Here is a 16825-nt window from a genome sequence, read left to right on the forward strand (position 1 = left end):
GTGCTGAGATGAGAACTGGAGGTACCAATGTGTGCGGGTGCTGAGATGAGAACTGGAGGTACCAATGTGTGCGGGCGCTGAGATGAGAACTGGAGGTACCAAAGTGTGCGGGTGCTGAGATGAGAACCGGTGAGCCATCTCCAGCCCTGAGAAGATACCGCTTGAAGGGTTAGAGTGTCAGTTCCTGTGTATCACTACTGTCGTGTACCACGTGATGTCATCGTTTTTGTGGTTCACCGAGTATTCTTTTTACTGAGATGACAATGATCAGAGCTAAATTTCTCGGTGTTATTCTGTTCTGGATAACTTCCCTTATATAAAAATGATGTTTTTATGGCATCTTAAATTTGTGGGTGTGCAAGTTAATGGATGAGCCTATAACTTATCTATTATGAACAATGTGATGACAAATAAATGAAACAACTAATTTTTTAAAATAAGATTTTAGCTGAAACTTAAAAAAATCAAAGTGAAGGAGAAAATGGCTTCTTTTTCTTTTGCTCCAATTAGAATTGGCATGTGAATTATTTCAGGTAGATTTGTTCCCCAAGGAAAAGTGTGTATTTCTCAAGTGGGCTAGGGACTGGGCTCACCTGGCAGTGATAAGTGCTAAGGTTTAATTGTAACAAATTAGAGCGTAAATATAGCAAGCATCCTGGGGCCTAAATGGATTGTATTGTGTATTTTTGGAAAAATGCACTTGAAATTTATTCAGACTTTGAGTTTCTTCCTCAGGTATTTGTAGCTGTGGGATTAGGCTGTTTGGACAAAAATAAGCTACCACGAAGGCGGTCTTACATCTTGAAATCCACCTCAGATTTCCTAGCATTGCAAAAATAAACATTGTCATATATGTTCCTGTTGACAGCATCCCTGAAAGACTGCTTATCTGAGGCAATTCACTTTTTATACTGTAATGGTAGAAAAGGTCATAATTGTGTCCTGGCTTTGTGAACCCTCCCAGAACAGCTGCCTTCTGCCTGGGATAGGTCTACGGGTAACAATGTCAGAGGTGCTAGGCCGGCAGTAGTAGGATGGACTTGGAGGGCAGCTGCCGTCTACTGCCGTCTACCACGGTTCCATAGTCCTGTGGTCCATGTCAGAGTTGGCGCTTCCCTGGAAAGAGGCCTGGGCCAGCATGGCCATGCTCCCCTTTAATCCCAGCGCTCAGGAGGCAGAGACAAGGGCTCTCTTGAGAGTTCGAGGCCAGCCCGGTCTACAAAGCAAGTACAGGATAGCAAGAGCTCTTGTTACACAGAGAAACCCTGTCTCAAAAACAACAAAAACTATATATGGCCAGGGCATTGCTGAAAAATAAATTCAGTACAATGACAGTTTTTAGCTCTGCTGCCATGGAGTTTGAGTGCCTTAGAGGCTTTGCATTAAAAACAAATTATCCTTTAGCATTTGACCAAATTCACAACATGAATCATGGTACGTGTGGAGCTGTGATTCCTTGTGTGGCAGTGTTCCTTGGTTGAGGACAGGTACGTTTACTGAGTCGGTGATGAGTTTGTGCTCTGTGCTACTTGCACCTTTTTGTTCTCTGGAGATGTTCATTCTCCTCTTTGCCACCAGCAGCCATACTGTGTGTGTACCTTGAGGGCTGTTTGTATTCAATTTTAAGGGTCCATCAGTAAGTACTTAACAATATGATAGTTTATGAACTAATACATTCTTGTAATTCTTCAACCACACCAACCGCTCGTGATTTGAAAAGAACAGTGTGCAGAAGAAGCTTAGTGCTGCTGCTTTGGCTCTTTCCACCCTGAGCCTGGTGAGGACTATAAGCTGAAGCCCAGTACAGGATGACATTTTCCAAAACAACTTGGCCAAAATCCAAACGAACTCAACACACAGGCAGACAACCATGATTTTGCAGTGTGCAGGTCTCTGAGCCAAGTGGTCAGAGGTATGAAAAACTAGACAGATGCCCGATCTCCCTGCTGTGAGCTGGTGTCACTGTCTTCCCTCACTGGCCCACTCCACCACCTCAGTCCCCTCCCAGCTAATGTGTTTGCTTCAGCAAGGGCCCATGGACTTAATTATCTCTTTTGTTCATAAGGAATCTGTTTTAAGGCCCAAATCAAATCAGAATCTATGAGGGATGTCTTGCATTTCCCTTTCAAATCCCCCCTTAATCGTAAACCCACCTGGAAGGTACTCTGGATGTCCCTCACACTGCTTGATACTTGACACGTACAGCTTTCCCAGCCTCTCACAGGTACAAGTGAGGAAACAGGGCCACTTGCAGCACAGAGACTTGGGGAATGTGTGTGTGAGCTGATGATTCTGGGCTGCAGACCCACAAAATGGCCACTAGTCCTTCCTACAATGCCGTTTCCTGTCTCTCCAACTTAAGGCCTGTTGCCATCTGTTTGCTTCGCTCTTCACAAAAGATGGGAGGGGCTGCCTAGAGAGAGATGCGTGACTGACCACCAATTAACAGTTTTCCTTGCCACTAGTGTAATTCTTGTGATAAGGTGTGAACTTTTTAGATTAATGAAGCTATGCTATTTGATTCTTCTTAGACACTTGCCATTGACTGATTTTTCGAAGATTGTTTTTTCAAAAGTCCATTTATTAATAGGTTGAACCACGTGAATTACCATGTTGATTGGTCATAAATGGTTGATGAATAGCAGTTTCTCTCAATACCAGTTTACACCAATGGTTCTTAACCTTCTTAATGCTATGACCCTTTAATACAGTTTCTCATGTGTGGTGACTCCCAACCATAACATTATTTTCATTGCAACTGTGATTTTGCTACTGTTACAAATCATAATGCAAATATCTGATATGTGACCCTTGTGAAAGGGTTGTTTGACTCCTCCCCCAAAGGGGTTGTGACCTGGAGGGTGAGACCGCTGGTTTATAATCTTGTCTACTGAGTTTCCATAGGTTAACTGGGTGAGTTGACACATAATAGGTGTACTCTGTTTCCTCCACTGGGCAGTTTTAGAGTGTGTTTTCTTACATAGCCACACTTCAATTAAAACCTGGGAGACCCTCCAGAGGTCATCTATTGTAGTCCCATACTTTAAGATGAATCATAGCAAAAGTGTCCAGGTAGAATGACCCCTTATGTGTTTTAACCATACAAATTAGAAATATATAATAGTAAAATATCACTAAGAAGCAATGTGCGTACTCCAGATGCCCCAAGACCCATTTCACATGCTTTCTCCCAGTAGTCTTTGCCTGATTTCCCTAAGCATATATATTTTTCTCTTTAAGCCCACAGCTCTCCATGGGCTAACGGGAAACTTAGAGCCTGTTGCCTGTCTCTCTTCTAGCTCATACTATAATTCATATAAAATGCATTATCCACCCAACTATCACCTGTAAACTTTATTTAGGGTAGAAAGGCATTTGTTAACTTAAATATACACAGATCTTTTCATGTCTGAAATCGAATTATATTTGTTTCCATAAAAGTTAAATGTATATGGATACATTCAATTGAAGCCATGGGTATGGACATATTACGTGGGTGTGGAAGCATTGACTGTCATGACGGTTTTTCTTGACAGTCTGCGTGTAAACTTGGACATGGGCAAGGCAGCATATGGATGGATGATTATGAAAGATGAGAATATTCCTGGTACAGTTGTTCGGACCAGCACAATACCAGAGGAACTTGGACGCCTTGTGTACTTACTGACAGACAAAACAGGTACTCTTCACATATGTTTGTCTTTCAGTGAACCAGATAACATCATAAATATTCTGTTTCTACATGGGCATATGTATATGTGTCATAACTAAACTGATTTATAAGTTTCTAGACTCAACTTTTGAAAATAACTTATGTGATTAAATCTCCATTTTTCCTTATGTTCACTGTCTTCACAGTTAGCAAAATGTAGTTGTGCTGTAGCTTTAAGTCATTTATTTTTGTATTTTGAATTTCTTAGAATCTCAAGTTATTTTTTTCTTGCTGCTGTTACATAGTTCTCTAGTGGCTTAAGAGCAAAAAATTTATTTGTTGATTGTGGGGTGATGCTTGAGTTGTTAGGAGCTGTGAAAGTTCCATGTTGTAACACTAGCAGCTCCTACAGAGACCATCACACCTGGTTATCCTGCTCTGTAGCTCCATCTTATTTTGTCCTTTCTTTGTGTTTTTATTAAAGAATTCTTTTTTTAATATTTTATTTAATTTTAATTTTGTGGCATTGTTGTGAGGGTATCAGATCTTGGAGTTACAGACTGTTGTGAGCTGCCATGTGGGTGCTGGGAATTGAACCCAGGTCCTTTGGAAGAGCAGGCAGTGCTCTTAACCACTGAGCCATCTCTCCAGCCCCTATTAAAGAATTCTTAATCAATCTATAATGTACTAAATAACAGATAATGAGTTAGCATTCTAGTAATTGCTAGTGAACTAGAAATAAAAGCTTATGTACATAGCATACTTAAATAAAGCACAGTCCAAACACAATTCAGCGTCTCTTAACTAATGTTAGTTTGTAGTTAGACTACAAAGAATGCAGCTGTACTTACAGCATCAAGTAACATTGGTACAAAACAATGTCCACTTGCAAAAGCTAAGTATTAGAAGTAGATGCCTAACTAGGGAAGAGCACATAGTTACGTGTGTGAGAGCCAGGCCCGCCAACTAAGGACTGTTTAAAATATGAAATCAGCAAAATGGCAACTTGAAGGTTAAAATATTCAAAACACTCTTTAAGTGTAAGTGGAAAACACATCGGAAAATATGGTTCCCATCCATAGTGACGGCATGCATTTATCAAACATGTGGATGTGAGCCTGAGGACCAGGATGGCAGTGTGTAAAAAAAAATGACTGGACATTGCTGAGAAATATAACCAAAGTCTTGGTTTAGTATAACTCAGGGTCCAGTTTGGTTTTGGTTGTTTGTTTGTTTGTTTGTTTGGTTTGGTTTGGTTGTTTTCAGTACAGTACGTGAAGAAAATGTAAAACAGTTGGTACTCATAAATGCAAATGACCCATTTAGAAAATGAGAGGTTTCTGCTTCAAGAAACTAGACTGAGGGAATGGGCTGGGAGTTTCTTTCCCAAGTCCAGTGAGCTGACAGGAAGTTTGCAGAAGACAGCAAGCAAAAGTGTTGTTCATTCCAAATGAAAAGAGCTGGAGCAAGGAGGAAGTTGGTACAAGGCATCGTGACACTGAAGGTGGCTCCTGAGATGAGCCACACAGAAGGAAGAAGAATTCTGTAGGCCAGAGTTCTGGAGAATTGCTGCTGCATAGCCAGTGTGCCTGTGCAGGTGGAGTCAGTCAGAATCAGCTGCTGGACATGTGTGCACTGCTGTACAGGGTAAAATTACCCCATTGCTGTGGGCTGCCTAGACCTGCTAAGAGGGCCACTAAAACCAGAGTCTCCGGAATCAAAGTGACGATGTGAGCAAAAGAACACAGAAAGCCTGAGAGAACCTTCAGGAACAATTTTGTGCCTTTCGTTTAATTAATAACCATAGTATCCTGTGTCTCAACAACAGGTAGGACATTTAGTCTGAAAACACAGAGCTCCACACATGGTATGAAGTAGTCAAAAGTAGGTTCAAACAAGGTTCCTGTGGTCTAAGTGGACATAATTTTTAAGACCTGAAGCCCTTAAAGAAGACCTAAGTCAACTGATAGGTACAGTACTCCTAAGCAGGGTTCTTAGTTTAACAAGAACAGAGTGAAGTCGCTCACTGAGGCATTTGGTGAGTGTCACCTCAGTAACTGCATATGAAGTTCCTTAGCAGACTGGAGGGGAGGATGAACTATTCCATTCTAGGAAAGGGTATTCCTGGCGTATAATCTCATAATATGTAGCAAACATTAGCACTTAGCAGTAGGATATTTAAAGCTTTTCCCCAAGACTAGGAACAACAAAAAGATAGCATAGTCGGTATCATATTTGGTACTAGCTCGTGTCAAAAGGCAAGGAAAGGGTCAAAGGTTAAGAAAAGAAGGATGCAGTCCTAGCTGCCTGGTAGAAGGGTGAGTGTTGAGGCAGGAGGATTGACTGCAAATTCTAGGCCTTCCTGGACTACAGAGTAAGTACAAACCCAGCTGAAGCATCTTAGTAAGACTCCACTTAAGATAAACAGTAAAACACGGCTGGAGCCATAGCTCAATTGTAGAGGCTTGTCCAGCATGTGCAAGGCCCCAGGTTCAACCCCTATATTACTAAAGAGGAGGGTTTCGTGGAGGGAAAGGGGAGGACAACAAAGCACTTATTAGCAAATAACACACTTGAAACAGCCAGTAAGTTTATATTACTAGATTTTAGGTCATTTTAGCAAAAACCAACATAGAAAAATCTATTGTGCTTACAAATAACAAAACCAGAAAATTTTACAGAATAATTTTCACTGACATAAAATTAAAATAGTGTAGTTGTATTCCCTGTGGTTGGAGAATGCATTTCCTATAGTATCTGACCTTTCTAATTTCCAGGGGCTTACATTTGGGCAAAATATGCCAAAGCTTAGTGCAAGGCCGAGGGCACTCTATAGAGCAGTGGCCAGGCCTGCTGACTGGTCTTTCCTGCCAGCCTCTCCTCTGGCTGCATGTACTAATGGGACACTCCTGGCCTGACTGCTGTTCCCTAGGGGAGTACACCATGTCTTTTACTTCCCTCAAGAGCTTTTCTTCCTATTGTTTTTCAAAATTCACCTGACTACCACCAGTGGTGCCGGGCCCTCGTGGAAGTTAGTGGGAGGCTGGAGAGATTGGCTAGAGCTCAGGATCTCAGGTCTCAGATCCTTTGTAGGGTGGGCATTGGGCGGCTCTCTGCTGAACGAGCCCAGAGGCCCTGGCAGCCACCCTCCACCTCTGTCTGAGCTCCCTGTGGTGACAGCTGCTCAAGAACCAGGGGCTTTTGGGGCATTGGAACCAGCATTGTGCTGATAAGCAGGGTGCTACCTGAGTTGTCCTAGTCATTCCCAAACAAGCCTCTGTCTTTGGCCGCCTGCTGTTGGTAATATGTAGATGTTTGTGACACTAGTCTTCCTTAAAATGCTGACTTTTCTTGAAAAACGAGGAGGAGATTCTTATTCCTGCTCGCCATTTTCTACTGGGAAAGTAAGATGGTAGGGAAGGCTCTGAAACCCAAAGCTCCCTTCACTTGGTGCTGCTTTTAAAGCTAAGCAGTGCTTCTCAGATACAAACAGTCTCAGTGCTGGGACAAGGGGATAACACCCAGAGACCAGAGAACAGGAGGCAGCTTTGAGTATTTAATTCTGCAGAAAAGGAGGCGCATAGAGAAAAAGCACACAGCGGCTGGAGCACTGGCCTGTCAACAGACAGTGGCTTCAGGTGCACCACTGCCACCCCTGAGCTCCCAGCTCACTGGTAAGGATATGAGGTCTCGCTGGGTGGACATTGTGGGGCCTGCGATGACTCCTGTCCCCCATTCCAATCCTGGGCTCAGTCAAGTAGAACTTCTCCCAGTGCTCCGAGCCCTGAGACAAGCAGGCGCCAGCAGAGGAGGGAAGGGCTTAATGCCTACACACTGGGCTCACATTGAAAATGGACCATGACAATCTATTTTTTACTTTGACATGATATTTAAGAATTGCAGCAGAAGTGTGCAGCAGGAGGAGCAAACCAGATACTTGTCCCAGCTTTTCACTTTTTTGTTTGCCTGATTATTTGTTGAGACAGGTTCTTCTACTGCTCCCTAGGGTGACCTGAAGCTCACTATGTAGCCTAGCCTGGCTTTGAACTCATGGTAGTCCTCCTATCTCCTCCTCCCAAGTACTGGGATTGCAGATGAGCTAGCATGACTTCTCACTACAGCTTTAAAAAAAAAAGTCAGTCTAAGAACTACCAAAGGAAATGCCATCATTGGCTGAGTCTTTTCAGTTGTCTGCCATTTGTTTAGAAGTGTTGTAGATGTTCTGGCTGCATCTCTACTGCACCCTCTCCCTGAGGCTGTCACCAAGGAACTGTGGCCCATCAGCCTGTTCTCAGGGTGGATCTTGACCTGTCTTGCTGGGGAGACGGGGTTAGACTCTGGATCCCTGGTTCCTGAGTGTCCCAGGGGTTCTTGGAGGTGGTGGATCTTCCACAGCCTCTCATAAAGGCCACACTGTCTAAATCATAGTCTGACGGATAGCAGAGAACAACAAAAGATAGAATTATCTTATATTTTCAGCAGCAAGAGGCATTTCTTATGCCTCACCACAGTCCTATAAAAATGTATATTTCACACGAGATGAAAATCCTGGCGGCTGAAGGTAGCCACCTCTCTAATTTTGATCTCAGACACATCTCAGCTCTACTGGGTGAGAGTTGCTAGCCTCAGAGTGAGATGCTAACATCTCAGAGGCAGCTTGCTGGACAGCTCTAGGGACAGGGACAGTAGGTGAGCACAAATAAAAGTCTGGGTCAGTCTCCCAGGGCCTGTCTCACCCTCTTGCTCCTTTTGTGTCCTGCTGAGACAGTGCAAACTTGGCATCATGTTCCAGGATGTAAATTGCTAGTTCTGCCTCGTCTTCTCTATTTTAGTCGCATAAGTAGTGACTCCATATTCTCTTGAGCACATGTTTCAGACGCCTGTCAGGTGTGTCCTCAGCCACAGCAGAGGCTGCAGCAGTGGACAGTTGCTGGCATGAACCATTCTGGTTCTGGGAATCACAGGCATAGCACTGGGGCTTTGGGTACTTTTCAGACATCTTGCAGGGCTGATTTCCTGCTGAAATGCTCCAGTGTGAGCCAGCATCTGAGGAGCCTTACATTACTAACATAATTGTAAGGTGCTCTTTCGTATGATTGTAAATTGGGTTTGTGCTTCATCAATAAGCTTTTTGACAAGAAGCGTCCATCACAGTGGCTCTCTCATTTGCCACAGCAGAATAGAAAATGAAGTGTCCCAATAATTGCATTATAGTTTCCTTCTTGTGGACAAGAAAGCAATGTGGTATAATTAGGTTTGATTGGAGTGCACGTTTCCGGTAAGATCTGAAATTAATGATGTTGCTATAGTGACACATCTGCGGCCAGCAGCGCGTGAAACATAAAGTAATTCATTCGACAAGAGTCGACATCTGTTAGCTGCAAGGATGCAGAGCATATTGACACTGACCAGGAATACTAGACGTTATGTGATAAATGAACAAATGATGCTGAAACAGGAGGACGGATAATTTGTACTTAATCTGCTGGGAGAACTTTAATCTTCTCACTGGTTGCATTTGACAATGCCATTGTTTAAAGAACAATGCTGCAGTGAACTCATAAATTTTAAAACTTAACTCACGGTGCAGCCTATTAAAGCAATACATTAATTCATTTGCCAGGAAGTTATTGTCTTCATGTAGAACAAAACCATTACTAGAAATACCCACTGAAACAACAGGATTTTTTTAGACCTATATTTTAATTATGCCATCCATTACCCAAAATGTCATATTCTTCAGACTTGAATGTTGTTTCATAGGACAGTATCATCAGGAGGGGGAAATGCTGATTTTGTGGTTTTTTAAGGCAACGAAAAAATGGATTGTGTTCTAGTTAGTGTATACAGGGTAGGCAGATCTTGAAAGTAAGGTCTAATGTCTCTGAACCGGAAGCTTGTAGTAGCTGCAGTACTCATCTGCCCCACGCATGTGCTGCCTTCCAGCATAGCCGTTCACTAAAGTGTGCACTTGGATAGGAGTGCTGTAGTTAACATGCTGGATGTTTAGACTGGTTGAGCAGATGCCTACAGTGCTAGGCCTGATTTACAGGGAAAATATACTGATTCTACACTGGAGAGAGTGAGTGTGTGTGTTTTGTATATGTGTATGCGTAGATGCACATAAATGTTCATACGTGTGGCCAGAGACAAGCTTGGGTGTTTTTCTTCAGGGGCTCCCCACCTTATTTTTTAAGACAGGCTCTCTTACTTCCCTGGACCTCCAAAGTAAGATCACCCAGGAATCTACATGTCCCCAACTTGTCTGCAGCCGGGATCACAGGTACATGTTACCTCTATGCCTAACTCTTGTTTTGTTTTGTTTGAGAGAGGGTCTCAGTATGTTACCCTGGCTGTCTTCAAACTCACAGAGACCTGCCTACCTCTGCTCCTGAGTGCTGGGATTAGAGGTGTGCACCACCATGCCTAGCCAAGAGAAAGCAGGGAGGTGAGAGGAAAGGAGAAGAGGGAGAGGAGAGAGAGACAGGAGAGGAGGGAGAGACAGGAGAGGAGGGAGAGACAGGAGAGGAAGGAGAGACAGGAGAGGAGGGAGAGACAGGAGAGGAGGGAGAGACAGGAGAGGAGAGGAGAGAGATTGCACTCTGGGCCTCCTGCTTGTGAGTCACACACTTTACCAACTGAGCTATTTCCCCAATCCTATTAATTTTTGAGACAACTCACTATGTAGCCTAGGCTGGCCTTGAACTCATAATCGTACCTCAACCTCCTGAATGCTGGGACTATGTATGTGCCACCATGCCCAACTCAGTATGTTTTTAATGACCAATGCATATGTTAAAGCTTCGTGATTTACTGGTCACTTGAGAGATTTTATTTTCATTTACTTGTTTATTTTGCTTTAACCGGTGATCTCTCATGGGCATTGCTTTTGCCTTGCTAGAATTTTCACAAGAACTTTGTAGTCCTGGGACGAGTTTGTCTCTGTGCACTGCAGGTGGCTGCTTCTGTTTGTCTGTTAAAACCACCTGTCTGTCCATGTATTATGGCTTGGCACAATCTTGATGTGTCGGCAACTTGCAGCCCAGTGGCTCTGATCAGAGGCTTCACATCTGCTTCCCAGCGTGGGCTGCATCTGCTGCCACCATGAGAATGATGCCCGCAGGACGTTTTTCTTAAAAATCAATTTCCTCTTTGCCCGCCGTGCTCACTGCAGTCCAGAAAGACTCTGCTTTATAAAAGACTACTGCATTTTTCCTTAGAAATCATAAGAAAGCCTATTATCACAGGAACCGAGTATCATAAATAACTCAGTGTCAGTCTCTTGGATGTGGTGGCTTCCTTACCATCTGGCTTCCTAGCTAGCACCTCCTTTTTAACAGTTTCTAGTTTGGAGCCCATTGGTTTCTGTCATATTAAGATGACAAAACATTTATAGAAATCACCAAGTGACTGAGCCATGAGCAACACTAGCAGTGAGACAGAGGGAGGCTTCTGCATTGCTGCGCTCCCCTGTGACTGTGTACAGAGCAGGAAGGAAGTGCAACACTGCAGCCCTTAAAACAGTCTCAAGATCCTTCTTGCTGTGCAAAGACTGTGTGTTCTCCTAAAGAAACATTCGTCTACATGAACCTTCCAGGTTCGAGGACCCAGCCAGGTACGATGCACTCAATGGGAATACTGAAGTATCAGACACTTCATTTTTAATCTGGTGGGCAGTGCTAGTCAGTGGTTTGAACTGATTCTAACATTGTATATTACAGCCTAGAAATTTTAGATAATACCATTATTACATTTTAGCTTGAGTTAAATGAAAAACTTAGGCTTTGCCTTTTCTTCGACAGCATTTGGTGTAACTATTATACAGTGGTTATCGCAGTCCAAGTCCCTCTGGCCTGATGCGTGCTATCTGGATGACACAGAAGCCATGGGCTCTGTGTTGTTGAGCTTCATTTAACAGAGTATTTTCAAGGTTAATCTGTAATTGTATGGTCTAATTGTATAATCCATAATTGTACTGTATAGTGAGAGCTTGGTTCTTCTTTTCTGATGAAACTATTCCATAGTGTGTATACCACATCTTATTTGTCCACCTGTGAAGTATAGGGCACTTGAGTTGCTTCTCCCTAAGAATGTTATACATTTAGCCAAGGCATTAGACAGGAAAAAAGAAGTGCCATCCATGTTGTAAAAGAGAATAAAACTGTCTGTGTGTTACTCAATCTTGTATATAGGAAATCCTCATGGATCCTCTAGAAGCTTAATAGCCAAAGTATGTAAAATAAAATCATTCATAAAAATGAATTGTACTTTTAAGTACTAGCAAGAAACTGTTTCACAGTTGAATTAGAAAGCAATTTCATTTAGAATAGCATCAAAAATGAAAATTTTTTCTGATTGTAAATATGCCAGCCAGTTTTCTCAAATTAATTTACAGACTCCAAGTACCTATTTAAATCCTAGCTACTTTTCTTTTTCAGCACTCAGACAGTTGATCTAAAAATCCATATGGATATATTAGGAGGGACAAGTAAACTAAAATAGTCTCAAAGAATGAAGTCAGAAAGGCTAGCACTTGGTCATTTCAGAACTGCCATCAGTAGGACTCAGTGGCAGAGCAAAGCACTGACACCAAGTGTGAGGGGTTATGCAGTGAGGGTGGAGTCAGCCACCTGTCACCGATGCTGTCCAGATGGTGCTTCAGGACTGAAGCAGTGAGTTTCTATGTGCACAAGTGAAGGCAAGCCCTGCCTCATATTGTATATGGTGTTCACTCAGAAGGGATTCTAGACCTAAACATAACCACCAAAAACAGTAGTCGTTTAAATTGTTCAGTCTTATGAACTTTTTCATGACATCCTTCCTGGCTCCAAAGAAACAACTGACTGAAAGGCTTTTAATAATCTGAACAATAGGATGGGTGTGATGGCACATACCTACACTCAGGAGGCAGGGACAGGGAGATTACAAGTAAGGCTAGCTGGGCTGTGTGACAGAGGAAAGAAATGTAAATGCAGAGCTTTACAGCACGCAGGAGGAGGGAGGAGCCGCTGTATAACCTGGGCTTCAGTTTCCTTTCTGTCATTGAAGCCAAGTGCACTGTGCCAGCCACCTCACAGTTAATGTTGCAGTGCTCTCTGGGCCCTCCTCCTTCCCGGGCATGGTGCAGGTGCAGAACTACTCTGGAGATTCCCCCAAAGACGCTCAGAAGCAAAATACAGTAGGTAGCATTGTTGAACTTGAGAAACTTAAACTGGAGATGGTAGATCACAGGCTAAAATGGATGACTAAAGTGATGTATTAAAATAGGAGCCACATTCATGCCCGAAGTTTACTATCAGGGATGGTCTGAATGGAGTGATTCCAATAATATGTCTTTGTTTTGGAAGGCATCTGATATCATTGTGCACCTGCTGCATTTGAAATGCTAGGTTTTTCTTTGTCAGTAATCTCTGGGAAAAATGAATGATACAGAATTCAAATACATATAGTGTCACATGCCTTCTCCTGTATCGCTAGTCATTAGGTTTTTGTTTGGTTTTGTTAGTTGTGCTTTGTTTTCAGTTGGTTGGTTGTTTTTTGAGACAGGTTCTTACTGCACAGCCCTCCTGGCTTGGAACGCTAGAGCCTGAGCTAGCCTGGAGCTCAGAGATCCACCTGAGCTAGCCTGGAGCTCAGAGATCCACCTGGCTAGAACTAAAGGTGTGGCCACAGCACGCCTGGCCAGCGTTTAGTTTAATTAAGCTGCTATCTTTGTTATTTTCATCAGCAGCTATTTTCATTCCAGGTTAAGAGCTGGGTTTGGGAGACGACATTGAGATCATACAGAGACTGCATGCTGGGAGCATAATTGAGTGACCAGTGCTTCCTGACATGCTCAAGCATGAGGACTGGACCCCAGCACTTGGGGGACAGTGACACACACGTGTAACCCAGCATTCCAAAGACTGGGGCAAAAGGATCAAGAGTTGGAGACTAGCCTATATGGCAGTTTCAGTCTGTGTGTGTGTGTGTGTGTGTGTGTGTGTGTGTGTGTGTGTAATTTTTAAATTCTTATCATTTACTTAAGAGCACATGGCATCATGCAATAATTAAACTAATCCTCACTCCTGAGTCTGTGACTAGGAAGGAGTTGCTATTGACCTGGCCAGCAGCATGCACGCTGCAGGCATTTGGACCCAAGCTGTCTGCTCCACTGATCTTAGTGTTTGCTGGTGCCTTGTAATGAATGTTTGCCAGATAAGCAGTTCCTAATTCATTTGAAGTTTGTGGAAATGTGGGAGTTGGGGGACTGCGGCCCCTTGCTGAGGAAGGTAATGACTAGAAGTGTCAAGCAAACTGAAGAGAATAGCTCCAGACTGCATCATGAAAAGTTGTTTTCTATTCTGAGCACTTTATATTTAAAAGAGTAAACCAGATTAAGGTTTTGGTTATTTTTAATCAAGAGAGCAATATGAAGAGATTTTTATTTTAGAAATATAGCACAGGTTGGAAATGTATTAGAAAATGTTAAACCCTGAGTTTAAGAATACCTGCAAGAGGTTCACAATCAGGTAAGAGATGAAGAGGGCCATGCCGAGGGTTTCCGAAACAGATTTGAGAAGGAAGGGTGTGATGTATGTGTTCTTGAGGTAGAATTGAGAGGCTTTAGCATTATTCATTCACTGGAGAGAGAGCAAAGGAGGAAGGGGGGTGTGGTGGTAAGCAAGGTGTGGAAGCTGTGTTGGCAACTTCTCCTTCCTGTTTGGGATTTTATGAATCCGGTGTGCCACCTAGATCCCTGTGCCACCTTCGGTGACATGTCACTGTGAGGAGGCAGTGGTGGGTCTTGTCAGTCAGGGCTCCTGCAGGTGCACACAGTGTCTCTGTAATGCAACAAAGATCTGAAATAAAGTTGAGTTAATTATGATTATACAGCCATTTATAAAGGAAGCACGTGAGCTTCTGTATTAAACTTCCAGGGTGCTGAGGGAGGAAGGCACATGCAGCGGCAGGGCTGGGCTCTGGACACAGGTGTAGGAGATGCTGACCGCAACCCACTAACTCTGAGGCAAAGCACCTCAGCTCTGAGTTGTGGCAGCAAAGAGCACAGCAAAGGAAGGGTGTTATTTCCTCAGAGGCCTTTTAGTACTTGCATGGGATTACCTAAAACTTAAAGAATTGGGAAACTGGGCATGATGTTCCACCTCCTGCTTTCTGGGAAAGGAAAGGCCAGTTTTCTCTGTGATAAATCGACCACATTCCAGTGCAAGGCCACACATGTAAGAAGTTTTGGCTACTAAAAATTGACCTTTATGCCGGTGGGGATAGGAGTGAAGGGATGTGGGATGGAAGAAAAAGGGACACAGTGTTGGGTAGGAAGGGATGTGGGGATGGCACCTGAAAGAGTTGGGGGGTTGGAGGATGAATATGGTCAAATGTATAAATTTCTCAGAACAAATACAATTATTTTAAATTCTTTTTAAGCAAAGAACTTCTCCTTATGAATCTAATTTATATCAGTGTTTGTGGTAATATTCTCTTAACTTTATATATAAAATTGCTCATAATAAAAAGTTGACATCCTTGGCCCACTGTAAGTTATCATCAAGGAGAAAAATCTATAGAAAATTTGTCATCTATATCAAGGAACCTGAAACAAATTATTTGTATATAATACATTTAGAATATTGCAAGCTTTGGGAACACATTCTTCGTGGGTTTTGTATTTTATTTCATTATCTTTGACTACATCGTACTGGAATTCTGATTATCCGTCTTTGTTATATGCCACTTCACATTTTATTTGGATGCTGGGTTGGCACTGACTGATATTTCATGTAACCATGTAATTTAAGAGACTGGCATAAACTACGTCTCACATAACAAGTTTCATTTCCACTTCTCTCAAGCTACAGCCACCTACTCAAGATGTATGGCACACATAGTACACAAGGCTACAAGCAGGGTTGCTCCTGAGGACTTTGTAAAGCTATAATAAAGTATGTCTGTTATAAGAGTGCTTGTCAAAATAGTGTCTAAAAACCACAAAGTAAAAACCTGCTCTTCTGTAAAGAAGATCCTGAGTCTTCTGGAAAGCTCCAAATCAATAACCTATTTTGCTCTGCGTGTAAGTCTTGAATAGTTATTGATAGATATTGTCAATACCATGTATGCCAAAGAAAGTTAAAGGCGTACAGATGTTTGTAACCATGTGAGTAAGCCATTGCCTGCCACACCTCTTCCTTCTCTAGAATAAGTCAGTTGATAACCCTGCTGTGTGTGCCTTGAGTCTGGTGCAGAGGCTCCAGTGGAGACTCTCAGCTGAAACACCTTGCAGGGCAGCACCTGGGTTCCGATGAAAGGTCATGTCAGCATTCCATTGTTGTTTTACTTTTGTGAAATGGTGAATTAATCCTATGCATGCACTGTTGGGTGTTCGCATAAATGAGATATACATGGCTCAGGGTTATTGATAGTCCTGGGCATAGTCACTTTAAAGCTGCTCAGCTTTGAGGAGAGAGTGTTAAATAGCACATCTTCTCTTGGAAACTTGTGGATGGAAGCTCCTCCCATTTCACCAACTTCTTTTTCGAGTGACATAAATATGTAGTAAGGCTTAAACATCTAGAGCATTTATTTCTCTGCCAGTAATGGTTACTGTTCAAAAGTAGGTCTTAAGGCTACTAAGCCATGCTGATTTTGGACTAGTTAGTGCTGTTCTTCAGCTCAGGACTGTGGTTGAATCAACAGTGACTTTAGCTTCCTAGTGTATGCCTTATTCAGAGCAGCAGAAGTTGCTATTATGCCAATGGACAGATGCGAACAAAGGGCAGAGACTCAGATTCTCTTTTCCTAGAGCTCCTTCCATTGCTAACGGTTGTTAACATGACATGCTTGAGGAAAAACTTCTAAGCCTCTCTGTCAGTGAGCATCCTGCGGCCCTTTTCTTCTCCTAGCTGGTGTCCTGGGGCATAGTCAACAGTGAGCAGCCCTCCTGTGCAGAGCTCCTCTCGAAGCTGTGGAGCCTTCGTACCTGCCTGTGCTCACTGCTCTAATCTCCCTGCCACAGGCACGCTCACTCAGAATGAGATGGTGTTTAAGCGGCTCCATCTGGGTACTGTCTCCTATGGAACAGACACTATGGATGAAATCCAAAGCCACGTCCTGAGTTCCTACTTACAGGTATGTTGATGTACTTCCGAATGCCACCTTCTCTCAGTCCACCCACATTGC

General features: G+C 43.0%; 1 protein-coding gene across 6 annotated transcripts in view; it reads left to right on the forward strand.

The window, feature by feature from the left end:
* The window catches only part of ATP9B (ATPase phospholipid transporting 9B (putative)), a 193618-nt gene that overhangs the window by 129934 nt on the left and 46859 nt on the right, over window positions 1-16825 (forward strand). For all 6 annotated transcript variants that reach the window (XM_084780966.1, XM_084780967.1, XM_084780969.1 and 3 more), the window contains 2 exons: window positions 3537-3679; window positions 16662-16774. In XM_084780966.1, coding sequence (XP_084637092.1) covers window positions 3537-3679; window positions 16662-16774 — 256 coding nt within the window. The remainder of the gene's footprint in view (window positions 1-3536; window positions 3680-16661; window positions 16775-16825) is intronic.

Source organism: Acomys minous (genome assembly GCF_964271855.1).
Source record: "Acomys minous genome assembly, chromosome: 4".
Taxonomy (NCBI): Eukaryota; Metazoa; Chordata; class Mammalia; order Rodentia; family Muridae; genus Acomys; species Acomys minous.